General features: G+C 36.3%; 1 protein-coding gene across 2 annotated transcripts; it reads left to right on the plus strand.

Annotated features, from left to right (window-relative positions):
* The first annotated feature begins 2,858 nt into the window (after nucleotides 1–2,858).
* Nucleotides 2,859–3,899, plus strand: LOC141405338 (condensin complex subunit 1-like). Of its 2 annotated transcripts, XM_073989557.1 has the most exons (3): nucleotides 2,859–3,018; nucleotides 3,115–3,311; nucleotides 3,410–3,899. In XM_073989557.1, exons 2-3 carry the CDS (start codon nucleotides 3,197–3,199, stop codon nucleotides 3,841–3,843), a joined length of 549 nt encoding a protein of 182 aa, XP_073845658.1. In that variant the 5' UTR covers nucleotides 2,859–3,018; nucleotides 3,115–3,196; the 3' UTR covers nucleotides 3,844–3,899. The 2 variants fall into 2 exon arrangements, with proteins under 2 accessions (XP_073845658.1, XP_073845657.1); XM_073989556.1 differs by having other exon boundaries at nucleotides 2,859–3,311.
* The last annotated feature ends 10,927 nt before the right edge of the window (nucleotides 3,900–14,826 follow it).

Here is a 14,826-nt window from a genome sequence, read left to right on the forward strand (position 1 = left end):
AATTGAAAATAAATATTTGGAAGTTATAGTCGGCTGACCGTCGACTTCAGAATAGAAAAATGAATGTTTACCATTCCCGGTCTATGACTGGGAAGGTACAGGAATAGGCTAACACATACAACACTAAATGCACTGGTACTTAACAAAAGACACTTTTCATCGTCTACTTATCTGCTTATCCGTCCCGCGATGTAAATCCATATGGGGGTATAAGACCGGGTGGGTGATGGGATAGCAACAATTAATTCAGGAGAAGCAGCAGTATTTGTTTATGTACCCAGCGGTTGAATAGTTGTTGCCTTTTGTGGTTAGGGCCGCCTCGGACGATGGAAATATTCGGGAATGCTCAAATCAAATAACCAGTTGCGCCTTCCAACTGCAGATTTTGTCTCTGCCAGTTATTATTTTAGGCAGTAAATGCGATTGTATTAAATGTGTCGCAAACGGGAATGCTGGCAAAAAAGTTCCAGAAAGTTCTATTTGTCGAGGTGGTGGTGGTGGCTTAATGTAACGTTAGTTACACAACGTGGATAATGGCCGACAAAAAAAAATTCTAGGCTGTGGTGGCGGATTTAATTTTCCTTTTTATTGCAAATTGTTTAATTGTTCCATAAAGCGGGCTAAAACGATGGTTGGTTTTCCTCAACTAATTTGTTCGCCGTTGCACTAATTAAGCGAGGTTATCTGCCGGTGGTTGTAGTGCACAAATGCGGCAACACGTGTAATTATGAATTTCACAACGTTTCTTATGGTTTTACCCTTGCTTGGGGCTATGAAATAATTTTCCAATTGGGAAATTACTTATTCGTTATGCGAATTGAGTGAGATTGGGATTTACTTCCCAATATTCACGAAATACACTTTTTTAATTTTTTTCCTTTTCAGGGATGTTGCCGCCACCACAATTTTATTAGAATGATTGCAATTTGTCGTTGTCTTTGGTGCCTGACATTTGCAATTAGCAGTGATGCCACATCGACAAAAAAGAAAAACAAAAATTGTGTGAAGAAGAACACACGATGACTGTGTGCTGTATTGCACACAATCACGACGTCGTATACGCAGCGGCTTACGCCGTTGTTATACAAGGTTAACATAACAACCAAGGTAATGTTTGAACTTTCGGAGCCTATATCTCGGGAAGTATGGACTTCCTGCCCATGATATATATATTTGCGTGATCAGCACTGCAAGCCCTACCTGTGATTTCAGATCGATCCGAATCCAGTCCAAACATTCATCCTGGTCCCAAAGTTCTGGTAAAAAGGTCAATGCAAATACCGTAAAATTCATATTTTTTGTTTTTACTTCCGACCTCTATTGCCCATTTTGCTATGTTCTTCTGTTCTTTGTGCGTTATTTCTACGCTTCTTTGTTTAGATTTTGATCTTTATTGCTTATTCTGTCATTTTCTTTGTTTTACTGCGTTTCTGCTTCACATCTCATTCTTACCCAGTGATTTATTTTGTTTTGGTTACTTTCGTTTATCGTTTAATCATTTTTTCCTACTCGTTCGTTGAACTACAAAAAGCGCTTTAAGCGCTCGGCACATACGGTGCGTTGTGCGTTGCGTCACAACAACCACATGAAAAAAGTGTAAGTGAAGCCAAGTTTTTTGAAAAACAACAATATGGCTGACACATTAAAGCGCTCGGCACATACGGTGCGTTGTGTGTCGCGGTACAACAACCACATGAAAAAAGTGTAAGTGATGCCAAGTTTTTTGAAAAACAACAATGTAGCTGACGCATTAAAGTTAAACATAATTTAACTTTTTTGGGACAACGGGTGTCCCAACGTGTCACTAAACGGACCGTATGTGCCGAGGGCTTAAAGTTAAACATTATTTAACTGTATTGGGACAACGCGTGTCCCAACGTGTCACTAAACGGACCGTATAGCCCTCGGCACATACGATGCGTTGAGCGTCGCGTTACAACAACCACATGAAAAAAGTGTAAGTGATGCCAAGTGATTTGAAAAACAACAGTGTGGCTGACACCATGCGCTTAATTCACGAAATATTTTGAGCACCAGAGTTTTAAGATAAATTGTCTTGTGTAAACGCATAGTTGTTGTGATATATATCGCTGATAGCGCCCTCTTTCTTTTATATTTTGAACTTCCCAGTTTACACTTCAATTTTCTCTGGCAAGAACACGCAAACAAAAAAAAAATACAAGCAAAGATGTCAATATTATAAGATAGGAAAAGTCAATTGTGACAAATTAACTGTAGAGGGAGTTAACCTCTGTTGCTACGATATCATAGCAACATTCTGTTAAACGAAAACTGTTAAGTCCAATTTACATATGCATATTAAATGATTTCGTTTTACGAAATCCTAGAATCAAATGAAGTGTATTTACATCTGTTTTTTTGCGTCATTTGCTTACGCACACAATCGCACATACACACTTATACAATAACACAAACACACGCACACAATATATTTATTCAGAAAAATAGGAATTTTACAACACAAATGGTTATCAAATAACTTAAATTAATTCCAAAAACAAAAAACATAATTTTTGCAAGTTTTTTAAACATTTATTTTCACTTTTGTCATAGTTTGAGTATTTTTGTTTTTCTACAACACACACAAACAAACAAAGACATCATACAACAGTTGCATTTTTTGGTAGTTTATGACGAAAATGCAGGGTTGCGTATAAAAGTATGGTGTTTTCGTGCGTTGTTTAGAATAAATGACGTAGCTATCGTCATTTATTTTTGTATGGTAAATGACGCAAAATGTTACCCGTTTTAGCAAATAAATGACGAAACAGCTCTAAATGACGAAAAAGTTGCTAATGTAAATTGGACATTACTCATTGGAATATTGACAAGAAAAACATTAAAACTCAAGTTTGACGGCATTCGCTTTTGATTTTTTCATTGAATGAACAATAAAAAAAGAAAAGAAATAAATTTCAGCCACAAAACACGACGTTTATGTTTTCTGCCGCGAGAAATGGGAATCAAAAACGATTGGCATTGCTGTTATCAATTCCAGTGAGTTGTGTAGCCATCTGAAACCAAAATACAACCTTGTACTGTAGCGTCATTTATTGTCATTTGTTCATTCATATATCAACTGAAAATTCACAGCATTTTATAAACAACAAGACCGCAGAAAGGAGTAAAATATATTTTCCAAGAGATTATTTTTTAATATTTAAATAAAATCGAAATGGATTTTCAATTTAACTTACCTTTGACTACGGGAGATTTACTGGATTCGAGTGGAGATAATTACTATGTGAAACAATTATATAGTCCGACAGAAATTCCGGATAAATTAAGAGGTGATTGTTGTATTTTTTTGGTTTGAAATATGTATTTGAAGATTGAGCTAATGCCCGCCAAATGTGACTTTTTCAACCTTTTCATCTTCCCCTTATAGTTTGCAAACAAATGTTACATCAAGGCGATCCTTTCTACATATTCGATCATTTTGATACATATTATGCAGTAATTGAAAATAAGAATACAGATTCCACTGCAATGACCAATTTAATGCGTAGTTTTGATTTGTTATATTTGACTGTGGATAAGCTGGGAAATCGTTTGGCTCCATTTCTAGCCTTAAGTGAACCTCCAACAAATCAGGAGCGTAATTCGCATTTGAATTTAACAAAGATGTGTATGTTTTTGTTGGTTAATGTTGTGAGGAAAATCGATGCGAATATTTTACGTCTGCAACAACAGCAACAACAGAATCAACAAAAGAAAAGGGGCAAAAATGCCGATACAGTTGAACAATATCCTGCTTGGGAAAATAAGAGAGGGAAGAACAGATTAATACAATTAATTATCAGCCCAGCTGATCGAATCTAAAACGTCAAAAAAACTAGGAATTCGCCATGGAAAATCAAAACAAAAAGCCAGATTCGGTAAGTAAGAGATAGCATGTGTTCACTTTTTAGACAAACACAAGCGATAAAAAGAGACAACAAGAAATCATTTGGCGAAAATTTTGACATTTTACATTACAAAAAAAGTTGCTTTGTTGTAGCAATTCGCCGTTGTTTCTACCTTTTTAATTGTACCATGATGCATACATAACATTTTCCGAGAAAAAGTTGTTGACGCAGTTATTTTTGTTTGGCGTAACAGAAAATACCAGCTGATCGATCTTTAACTGGCAAAATAAGTTATTGTAAATTAAATTCTAATACAACACACAACAAATGTTGACATTTTACGTGTACAACATAAAGTTGATTTGTTTTCTTTTTTCGATATACATCTACCTGTTCCTCTGCAGTTTGACATTTCTCTACCTCACAGCGAATTCAAATGACAAATATGAGCTCATTTAAGCCCTCGGTGCATACGATCCGTTGTGCGACGCGTTGCGCGTTGAAAACAACAACCACATGAAAAATGTGTAAGTGATGCCAAGTTTGGTTATGCATTTTTCATGTGGTTGTTGTAACGCGACGCTCCCCGCGCCGTATGTGCCGCGGCCATTACACGAGGAAACAATGTCGGCTTTCACACAGTGTACTTTCGTCTCGGAGACGACGTCATTTCTTGCACTCCGTTTTCGTTTCATTCGTATTTTTTTGTAAGCAGGGTTGCATTTTTGCGGGATTTTTGTGCCAATCGTACATCATTACCTAAGCGTACTATTTATGTACCGAATGTACAAAAATGTTTTAATGAAATATGTTGAAATAGAGATTACAAAATATGTGTATATATTGATTCTGATGAAAAACATCATTGCAGGTAAGAAACATAATAAATTAGTGCGATAAAATAATTATTTTGTGTATGAATTTATATCAACAGTACTTTTTAGTACGTTTTTTCACAACATTTTCCCACCCTGACAACGTCTACGAATGAACATCAAAACGGAAACTGTGAAATGGTGTCGTCAAAACGACACAGTTGGTCTGTTCCTTTACTTTTAAAAATGGTAACAGTGGCAGAAAATGGTAAAAGTGGCGAATTGCTCTCGTATAAATTGTATGCTTTTTACCCAACCTTTACACATGCCAGTGACAGTTCGAAAAATTCAATACATACACAATTTTTTACTACCACAATTACATTTTTTTAATTGTCGACTCCACTGGCACTAGATTTTTCATGCCAGCAAAATTTTGAGCTGGCTGCCAGTGATATGTCGAAAATGAAAAAAGAGTTGCCGAGACTATTTTTTAATCCATGTACATTTTTGTTTCTTTTAAGATTGCAAAGATTTAATGCATATTTTCAAAAAGATTAGGAAACACAAATAATACGTTTTGGTAGCTGCAATATATTATTGGTTAGTAAAGACATAATTTTGATGTTTTTCATACAAATATAGGTTGATAAATAATTTCCCCTCTGGGATTATACAATATTGAAAAGGCGGCAATACCAGATTCATTATGTTTATGATGGAAAACAATCTTTTTAAAACGAAATAAAATAAAAAGTAATAAAATATGTTGTGAATTGTGTTTTAAATCTGAAATATAATGCACTTTTGTGTGTTAATGCGGCTTAAAATAATTTTGAAATTGAACTTGCACTGGCATGTGTAAACACACAAGAAAACTGCATGCCAGTCGAACACTTTTTCGGCATTTTCGAGTATAATACATGTACTCAATTGACACCAATTCACTCGCATGTGTAACTGAAGCGTTAAAGTAAGGGAACACTTTCCAGGTTAAAAATGGTAAGAAATGGTAACCTCAGGCAAGTAAAGGAAGACCCCCTGCAGACAGTGAAATTAATTTCATGAAATTATGCGCTCTTAAGCGCTCGGCACATACGGTGCGTGGAGCGTCGCGCTACAACAACCACATGAAAAATGTGTAAGTGATGCCAAGTTTTTTGAAAAACAACAACATGTCGGACGCATTAAAGTTAAACATAATTTAACTTTTTTGGGACAACGCATGTCCCAACGTGTCACTAAACGGACCGTATGTGCCGAGCGCTTTAGGTCGAGTTCCATATTAAAGTCACTTTTTTATATTGCTTGTAGTGGGTAATTCGATCTAAAAACCCCTGTAAAATGTGAAAATTTTCAGTGCCAGTTTCACAGTCTGGCATTAGTCGAACAGAGCATGTGAGAAAGCCGACAATGTTTCCTCTAAAGCCCCCGGCACATACGGTACGTTGTGCGACGCGTTGCGCGTTGAAAACAACAACCACGTAAGAAATGTGTAAGTGATGCCAAGTTTGTTCTTGAAGTTTTCATGTGGTTGTTGTAACACAACGCTCAACGCGCCGTATGTGCCGAGGCCTTAAAACGTGTGTTCCGTTTTGATTCTCAGGGTTGCGCTTATAGTTTATCTAGTGTTATTGAAATAAAAGACAGTCACTTCTCTTAACAACTATTTTAAACTATTTATTTGATACTAGCAGACCCCGGTCCGCGTTGCTGGCCCGTCGTAATGAGTTTTAATTCAAAAGTAGGTATTTTCTACCTCACTTCTTCGGTCCATTGTCAAACCGAGAAGGATTTTAAATTTATCAACAGATTTTGTCTGTAACCTTTCTTTTCTCTTACGGACTTTGTCGGATTTTTCGCCAATTTGTGCCTTTTAGGATTTATTATAGTCCATGTCACTGTCTTAAAAAATGATTAAATCGAATTCTCCCGCTTATTTAGACCTATATGTTTTAGCTTTTCATGGCTGATGGACCGTTGAACCTCTCCATTTAAGTATATTTGTAAATATATAGTTTTTCTTGATCGGGGGACAACCACAGTTGTCTCGAAAACTAATTTGCAACCTGATGCACTCATAAGTTTAACAAATACACCGATTACAAAATAATAGGCCCCGAAATTCGTCTACAAATATATAGCATTTTGGACCACGGGACATTCCTGAATATTTTCTGAAAATTAGGTTCAGTAGTTTTGGAAAAATAATGTTTTGAAAAGAGTGGGCGTGGTCATCAGTTTTCAAGATATAACATATTAAAAAAGTGGGCCTGGTCCGGTCCTAGGATGCACACCACTACATTGCCTACCAAAATGTATGCTGAAACCGATATAATCATAAGTTAGGCTTATACATATAGCGTTTAACACGTTCGCGGACGTGAATGCTATAGCATTCACATGCAAAGTCAATCTTTAGTCATTTACTTCAATACAATCGCATGTTTTTGTGATTTATGTACATAATAGGACTCATTTCATATATATCCTAAATATAATAAATAAACAATTATAATAATATTAATAATTAAATGCACAAAAATTAATTTCGTTTTTTGCACCCCTCTGAGTTTTTTTTTGCGTTCGCGAACGTGTTAACAGAAAGGCATGGGGAAGGTACCCCACATAACAACGGCAAACATTGAGCTTTTGCTGCAAATTTTATGGAAATCCCTTCAGTAGTATTGGAGTTATGACATACTAAAAAAAAAACAGGCTTGGTCGGGCCTATAGGCCCCAAAGAAGTACCTAGATTGTAGATTAATCCGTAAATTTGTATTCCGATACATACATATCTTTTGCAAATATAACGTTTTTTTTTTTAAATATCGCATAGGGGAGGTACCCCGCCCCCCTCTTGAATTCAATATAATATGTAACCTGTTTTCGGGGACGTGGTAAACTGACATTTTCACGAATATCGGTTCAGTATTTTTGTAGATGTAACATATTTTAAAAAGTGGGTATGGTCAACCACAATTGTCTCGCAAATTAACTTCCAAATAGATACATTCGTAATTATTGTAAATATAACATTTTTAAAAAAGTAGGGTATAGGGGAAGTTCCCCGCCCTTTCCGAAATTCAACTGAATTTGTAGTGGCCATCACTTTACGTTCCCTGCAAATTTCAAGAATATCTATTGAGTAGTTCCGTAGATATAACATATTTATAAAAGTGGGCGGAAAAGTGGGCGTGGCCAATTTTTCTTTGCATAAAAACCTAAACTGGACTATGACTAACATTTTCACAAAAAATTATCCAAATCGCTCTAGCCGTTTTCAACTGATTCAATTACCAACAAACGACAATTGAGTTTTATATATAAAGATTATTTAATTTAGTAAAAAGGAATACAATTTCAACTAGGTCGATTTGCCACAACTGTGGTGTTGAAGATTTCGCGAGCAACTAACTTCTGTTTTCTTCTTTGCTGCCTCTTGTCAGAGTTACCATCACTCATCTTATTTGTTAACTGCGGGGACGGAGATGCCACAACCACTCCCCCTCCAGTGACACAGTCACGATCATTCTGGAAAGAAATCTTCCTCGTTGATGGAGTAGGTGCGGTTGAATCTTCAGAAGGAGATTGCGTTGTATGCTGAGTTTTGGTGGAAATTAAATTTTCAAGTTGAGTTGGCGTTGCAGTCTGTTTATGACTTATAATGATGTTGGAATTAGAATCGTTGAAGTCGAAAACTGGTTTGAGACGATCGACTGTAACGTTAATATTTTTGTCCTTGATTCGAATTGTGAATAATCGATCTGTTATTCTGTTGATAACTTCATAAGGTCCAGTGTAAGGAGGTTGTAATGGTTCTCGTACAGCGTCTGTTCGTAGAAATACGTGTGAACAGGTATCGATGTCTTTGAGTTTGAACATTTTACTCTTCGTGTGATGTGCAGTTGGAGTTGGACGTAGCATTCGGAAATATTCTCGAAGTTTTTGAAGAAATTCTGTAGAATCAGCATGTTGATTGTTGTCTTCATAAAATTCGTTTGGAAGTCTCAACTGACCACCGTAGAGAAAATCTGATGGTGAAGCTCGTAGGTCTTCTTTAAATGCAGTTCGGAGTCCAAGTAGTACCGTTGGTAATATGTCAACCCAGGATACTGTTGGATGACACATTAACGCTGCTTTAAAAGTTCGATGCCACCTCTCAACCATGCCGTTGGATTGAGGGTGGTACGCTGTTGTACGTGCTCGTTTAGCTCCTGTGAAAGCTGCTAATGATTTGAAAAGCGCTGATTCAAATTGAGTGCCTTGATCTGTTGTAATTGTTTTTGGGCAACCAAATCTTGAAGTCCAAGTTGACCAAAATGCAGTAGCAACTGTTTGAGCGGACATGTTTTTGAGCGGAACAGCTTCAGGCCATTTGGAAAAACGATCTATCATTGTTAGACAGTATCTGTATTCTTGTACTGGTGGCATTACAACAATGTCTAAGTGTACGTGATCAAAACGATTGTCTGGAACGTCGATTTTGTTCGGAGTTAAACGGTTATGTCTGGTAATCTTTGCATTTTGGCAATGTAAACAATTACGACAAAGATTGATGATGTCTTTTTTAATTCCGGCCAGATGTATTTTGTTCGTACTTGCTGTAGTGTTGAGCGACCGCTGGGGTGTGAAAGTCCGTGCACGGTATTGAAAATTTGTTTGCGCAGTGCGTCCGGAATGTATGGACGGACGTATCCCGTTGAAATGTCGCAATAAATTGATGTGTTACCATAATGAACTATTTGCAGTTTCAGAGAATTGTTGCCACTAATGATAGTTTTCAACTCATCGTCAGATTGTTGTGCTTTCTGTATGTCTTCGGTTGAAACAGTTGACGGCATTGAGATTTCGTTGAGTCGTGAAAATGCATCAGCGACGGTGTTTTCGGGTCCAGAAAGATAAATTATATCAGTTGTAAATTGTGATATGAAATCTAAATTTCTGAGTTGTCGGGGAGATGCTTTTTCAGGCCGTTGAGAAAATGCGTATATGAGCGGTTTATGATCGGTTTTTATGACGAAATGTCGTGCTTCCAGCATGTGTCGAAAATATTTCACAGCTTTGTAAATAGCGAGCAATTCTCGATCATATGTGCTGTATGACTTTTCAGATTTTGATAACTTACATGAGTAAAATCCTAGAGGTCTCCAAGTACCGTTGAAGTTTTGTTCCAAGACGGCACCGATGGCACTGTCTGATGCATCCGTTACTAATGCTAGTTCTAGGTCTGGAGCTGGATGTGCTAACATAGTAGCTTCACCAAGGCTTCGTTTGCAAATCTCAAAAGCGTTTTCTGATTCAGTTGTCCATGGAACTTTGCGTTTATCATTTTTCTTTGAATTCCCAACGAGTTCGTTAAGGGGTGCTTGTTGATGTGCTGCATGTGGTATGCAGCGCCTGTAGTAGTTTATGACACCAATAAAGCGACGAAGCTCACAGATAGTTTCTGGCTTCTTGTAATTTTTTATGGCATCAATACGATCTGTGGGTGGGGAACAACCATTTGCGTTGATTATGTAGCCAAGAAATCTTACCTCAGGTACACCAAAATGGCATTTGTTGGGGTTGATGGTGAGTCCGAAGCGTCGTAAAATTTCAAAGACTACACGAAGATGTTCTCGATGTTGTTGTGGAGATTCGGACATAATGATAATGTCGTCGATGTAACAAAATACGAAGTCAAGTCCTCGGAACACGTTGTCCATGAAACGTTGGAATGTTTGTGTTGCGTTCCTCAAACCGAAAGGCATGTACAAAAATTCTAGTAATCCGAACGGAGTACATACTGCTGTTTTTGCGATGTCTTCTTCAGCCATGGGTATTTGATAATAGGCTCTTGTAAGGTCAAGAGTTGTAAATATTGACTTACCGTGAAGATTTTCTGCAAAGTCGTGTATATGGGCAATAGGGTAGCGGTCTGGAATTGTTTGTGAGTTGAGTTTACGATAGTCACCGCAGACGCGCCAGCCACCTGTTTTCTTAGCAACCATATGAATAGGACTAGCCCAAGCACTCTTTGATAGACGACAAATACCTTGTTCGATGAGATAATCCATTTCGGCTTTAGCTGCTTTTAATTTATCACCCGAAAGACGTCGTGGACGATCAGCAACTGGAGATCCTGTTGTTTCGATGTGATGTACCACAATTAATTCATCTGTTGGTTTCCTAAGCGTTGATGTTTCGGTAATGTCTTCAAATTCCTTTAGTAGATCTGCGAAAGGAGATGCAGAATTCAGTGTTGAAATTCCAAATTGTTTTGTTTGCGAAATTACACCACGGTTGGATAATTTGGTTTTGTTGTCGATAAGACGTATTTGTTTGAGATCAATGAGTAAATCAAAATCAATCACAAATAACCACTTGAATTCTCGTCGAAGTCCAAGGTCGAGTTTCAATACACAATCACCATATGTTTTGATTTCACTTTGATTTGCAGCCAAAAGTGTAAGTTTGGACGGCTTGAGTTTTTCTTTGATTATAGATGGGGGTACGACTGATACCGCTGATCCAGAATCAATGAGATAACGTGAATTTGTTGACTTGTCGTAAAGATGTAGACGTTTTTCACAAGCGTTGTTGTTATTGCTGCTGTCGCCAACCGATTTGACTGACGACAGCCCAGTTAGTTTTCCGGCTGAAATCGTGAACAATCAATCTTGCACATATCCATCCAAAAGTGCCTTTTGTACGTTTTTGTACAATCATTTCTACATTTGTTCCCAACACTGACCAATTTTGCGAATGAGAATCAAAACGGAACACACGTTTTAGAGGAAACAAGCGAACATTGTTTCCTCGTGTAAATGAGCTCTATGAATTTTGACAGCTCAAATCAATATCATTTGTTTTTGAGAGTGGACCTTTATAATTGAGCCATGGAAATACATACCTAAATTCAGTTTAAATCAGGGCTGTAGGCCTATTCTGTAACTTTTATCGATTGAAAAGTTGTTAAAATTTCTTTTGTTTTTGTAACAACTACAAAACAAACAAATGAAATTGTTGTAAAATAAACAATGAGTAAAGTTGTTAAAAAGTTACAGAATAGGGGGGCTGAGCTCGCATGTGTGCTAGCACACAGGCAAATTTTAAAAACGTACTCTTAATGTTTGTGAACCATGAATAATTAAACATTTATGCAATTTTTTATTTGTATTTTTTAATAATTTACATTGTAAACGATTTTAGACAGCATTAATGTTTACAAAATGTGAAATAAGTAATGAAATATCAAGAAAAATTAAATATTAATTCTCTCTTAAATTTCCCCCTCTCTCCATTTTACTCAGCCCTGGTTTAAATTGCCTTTGATTTTGTGCATTAAGAATGTGGATAATGCACGAATTAATTTGAATTAAGGCAGTTAATGCAAATTAAAGCTGCCGTCAGTATAGGGTATTAGACTATGCTTACATTTACGAAATCCACTCGATTTCATCTGTCAATTCCTTTGTGTATACGTCAAATGAAAACTCATCTGAAATCGATTGGATTTCATTTGACGTTTGAGCAGTGGAATTGACAGTTGAAATCGAGTGGATTTCGTAAATGTAAACCAAGCATTACGGTGTTTGCATTGACCTTTTACTAGAGCTTTGTTCCAGAACTAAAAAGTTTTTACAATTTGTACGACTTTTCAAATTGTACCCGAAGACCCGTTCCCGTACACAAAAAAGTTGTAATATGTTCACTTCTCTTTAAACAAAAATGGCGCCGAATGACGGTCTCTTTAAAAACTTTTTACTCGACAAATTTGAGCGTGTAAAAATAGTAACATGGATGCCGGCGTCTGAGTGGCCGACTTTGACATTTGTTCCAGCTTTTTTGAAATTTTTTTCAATTTTGCGTTCCCGAACTTTTTGAAAAAAATTTTTGTGTGAAAACAATTTTTCTCTCTTTCTCTTCTTTACGAGATTTACTATTAAAAAGTACGGGAACAAAGCTCAGGTTATGGGTCATTTACCCTGCGTTTACAAATGACAGGACAGTTGACTTCATGTACTGATTTCAAAATCCAACAACTTGCCTGTGTAACGTAGGCGTACCGACAACTGCAAAAACAGTCGTAAAATTTTGAATGAAAATCGTCGATTTCTTTTTGTTTTCCGTTCACATATTTTGTTTTTGTTCATATTCTTTTGTTTTCAACACATTTCTATTATTATCCCACTTATTTTTACAAAAATGTCAAAAATTTGTCTTCTCTAGTATCTGTGAAAAAATGATGGACAGCTGGGAGACAAACGACAAATGTATGTATGTGTTAGTAAATCAGAGTTGTATTTGAAGACAAACTGCCTGGTTTAAACGGCGGCGTCTGATTGGCCGACTTTGACATTTGTTAGGTATGACTTCATTAGCCGGATATAGCGCATTATCAGGTTTTATGGGCCATTTAGATATGACATCATTTAGTGAATTATCTGGTTTTAATTGCTAAATCCGGCCACAATCATCCAGATTTCCCATACAAAAATAAATCCTCGTATTGAGAGGATTTGTTTTAAATCCGGCACAAATCCTCGTACACAACTCAGTTTTTTGCAACATGTTGCTAGAAATACAAAGAGTTGCAAGCTGGCACAAGAAACAGGGTAGATGAGTCGGCGAATTTTTACAACATAAAAGCTTCGTTCCCGTACTTTTTAATGGTAAAACTCGTAAAAGAGAGAACTGCAAAAAATTTGTTCTTACACACAAGTTTTCTGAAATAGTTCGGGAACGGAAAAATGGAAAATACGTCAAAAAAACTGGAACAAATGTCAAAGTCGGCCTATCAGCCAATCAGACGCCGGCAAACATGTTACTATTTTTTTACTCGCCCAAATTTGTCGTGTAAAAAGTTAAAAAGAACGTCATTCAGCGCCATTTTTGTTTAAAGAGAAGTGAACATTTTACAACTTTTATGTGTACGGGAACGCTTTTTCGAGTAAAATGTGTAAAAGTCGTAAAAATTGTAAAAACTTTTTAGTTCTGGAACACAGTTAAATATTTTAAAATATTAAAATTTGTAGGCGAAAAAATTAGATTTGCTTTGATATACAAAGTTGATTTTAACCAACCAAAAAATTTAAACTGTCAATCCCATACAATATACGTCAAATAAAATCCAGTGGATTTAGAACTACGATTTATTTGACGTATATACCATGGAATTGACATTAGAAATCGAGTGGATTTATGAGTCTAAACTTACTCTAAGTGTAACCGGGATATAAATCAAAGACATAAGTACGACAAGATAATGGGTATTTTACACGTTATGTTTTTTGCATATGAGTTGTCACTTCTGCCATACAAAATGTATATGCAAAGTGACAACTCATATGTAAAAAACATATCCTGTAAAGTACCCATTAGTCATTTTTTCGCTATCATTCTTACCCAGCAAAAATTTTGGAAGTTGTGCAATTGGAGCTATGATTTCACAACATCTTTCGATGTACACCAACAGAGTTATGAAAAATGCACTCTGTTCGATACATTTTATAAGCATGCTGTAGAGATCCCTACAGAAAAAACAGTTGGTTGATCCCTACACATTTCTTCAAAAGATAAACGAGAGTGTGTACATTTCGAAGAATTTGTAATAAATTAAAGAAATAAATAAAAATAAAGAAATAACAAGTTATGTTGCGAACATTTTTCCGGTAATTCACGAGACGGAAATTTTTAATGGAGTGGAGTTGGAGTCGAAACCTGAACTAGTGATGGGAAGGCAACATAAAAAAACCTTTAGGATGACGAAGCAAAATCAGTTGCGCTTGGATTAAATGGAGATCGGAGGAAGTACACTCAATTGTGATTGAATTTAATGAAAACTTTTTTTATTTTATGTTTATATAATAAAGTTTTATACAAATACAAAATTTACACAAATAATAAATGCATTTTATTTGTTCTGGGATATTTCGCAATAGCTTGCATTTTTAGATTGATTAAAAACACAATCCGAAGAGTGCTCTTAAATTCAATCCAAAACACTACATCAAAAGCTGTGATTTGGATCAAAAATGGACTGCACCCAAGCTGTGTGCTGTGGAAGCAAAATGGAGTGCATCCTAGCTGCGCGCTCTCTTGTAAAATTCATAACTTTTTGATGGGTGGGAATGTTTCCTAAAGCTGAAAACACATCC

The sequence above is a fragment of the Musca autumnalis genome, unplaced genomic scaffold (assembly GCF_047663935.1).
Source record: "Musca autumnalis isolate F117 unplaced genomic scaffold, ASM4766393v1 scaffold_5, whole genome shotgun sequence".
Taxonomy (NCBI): Eukaryota; Metazoa; Arthropoda; class Insecta; order Diptera; family Muscidae; genus Musca; species Musca autumnalis.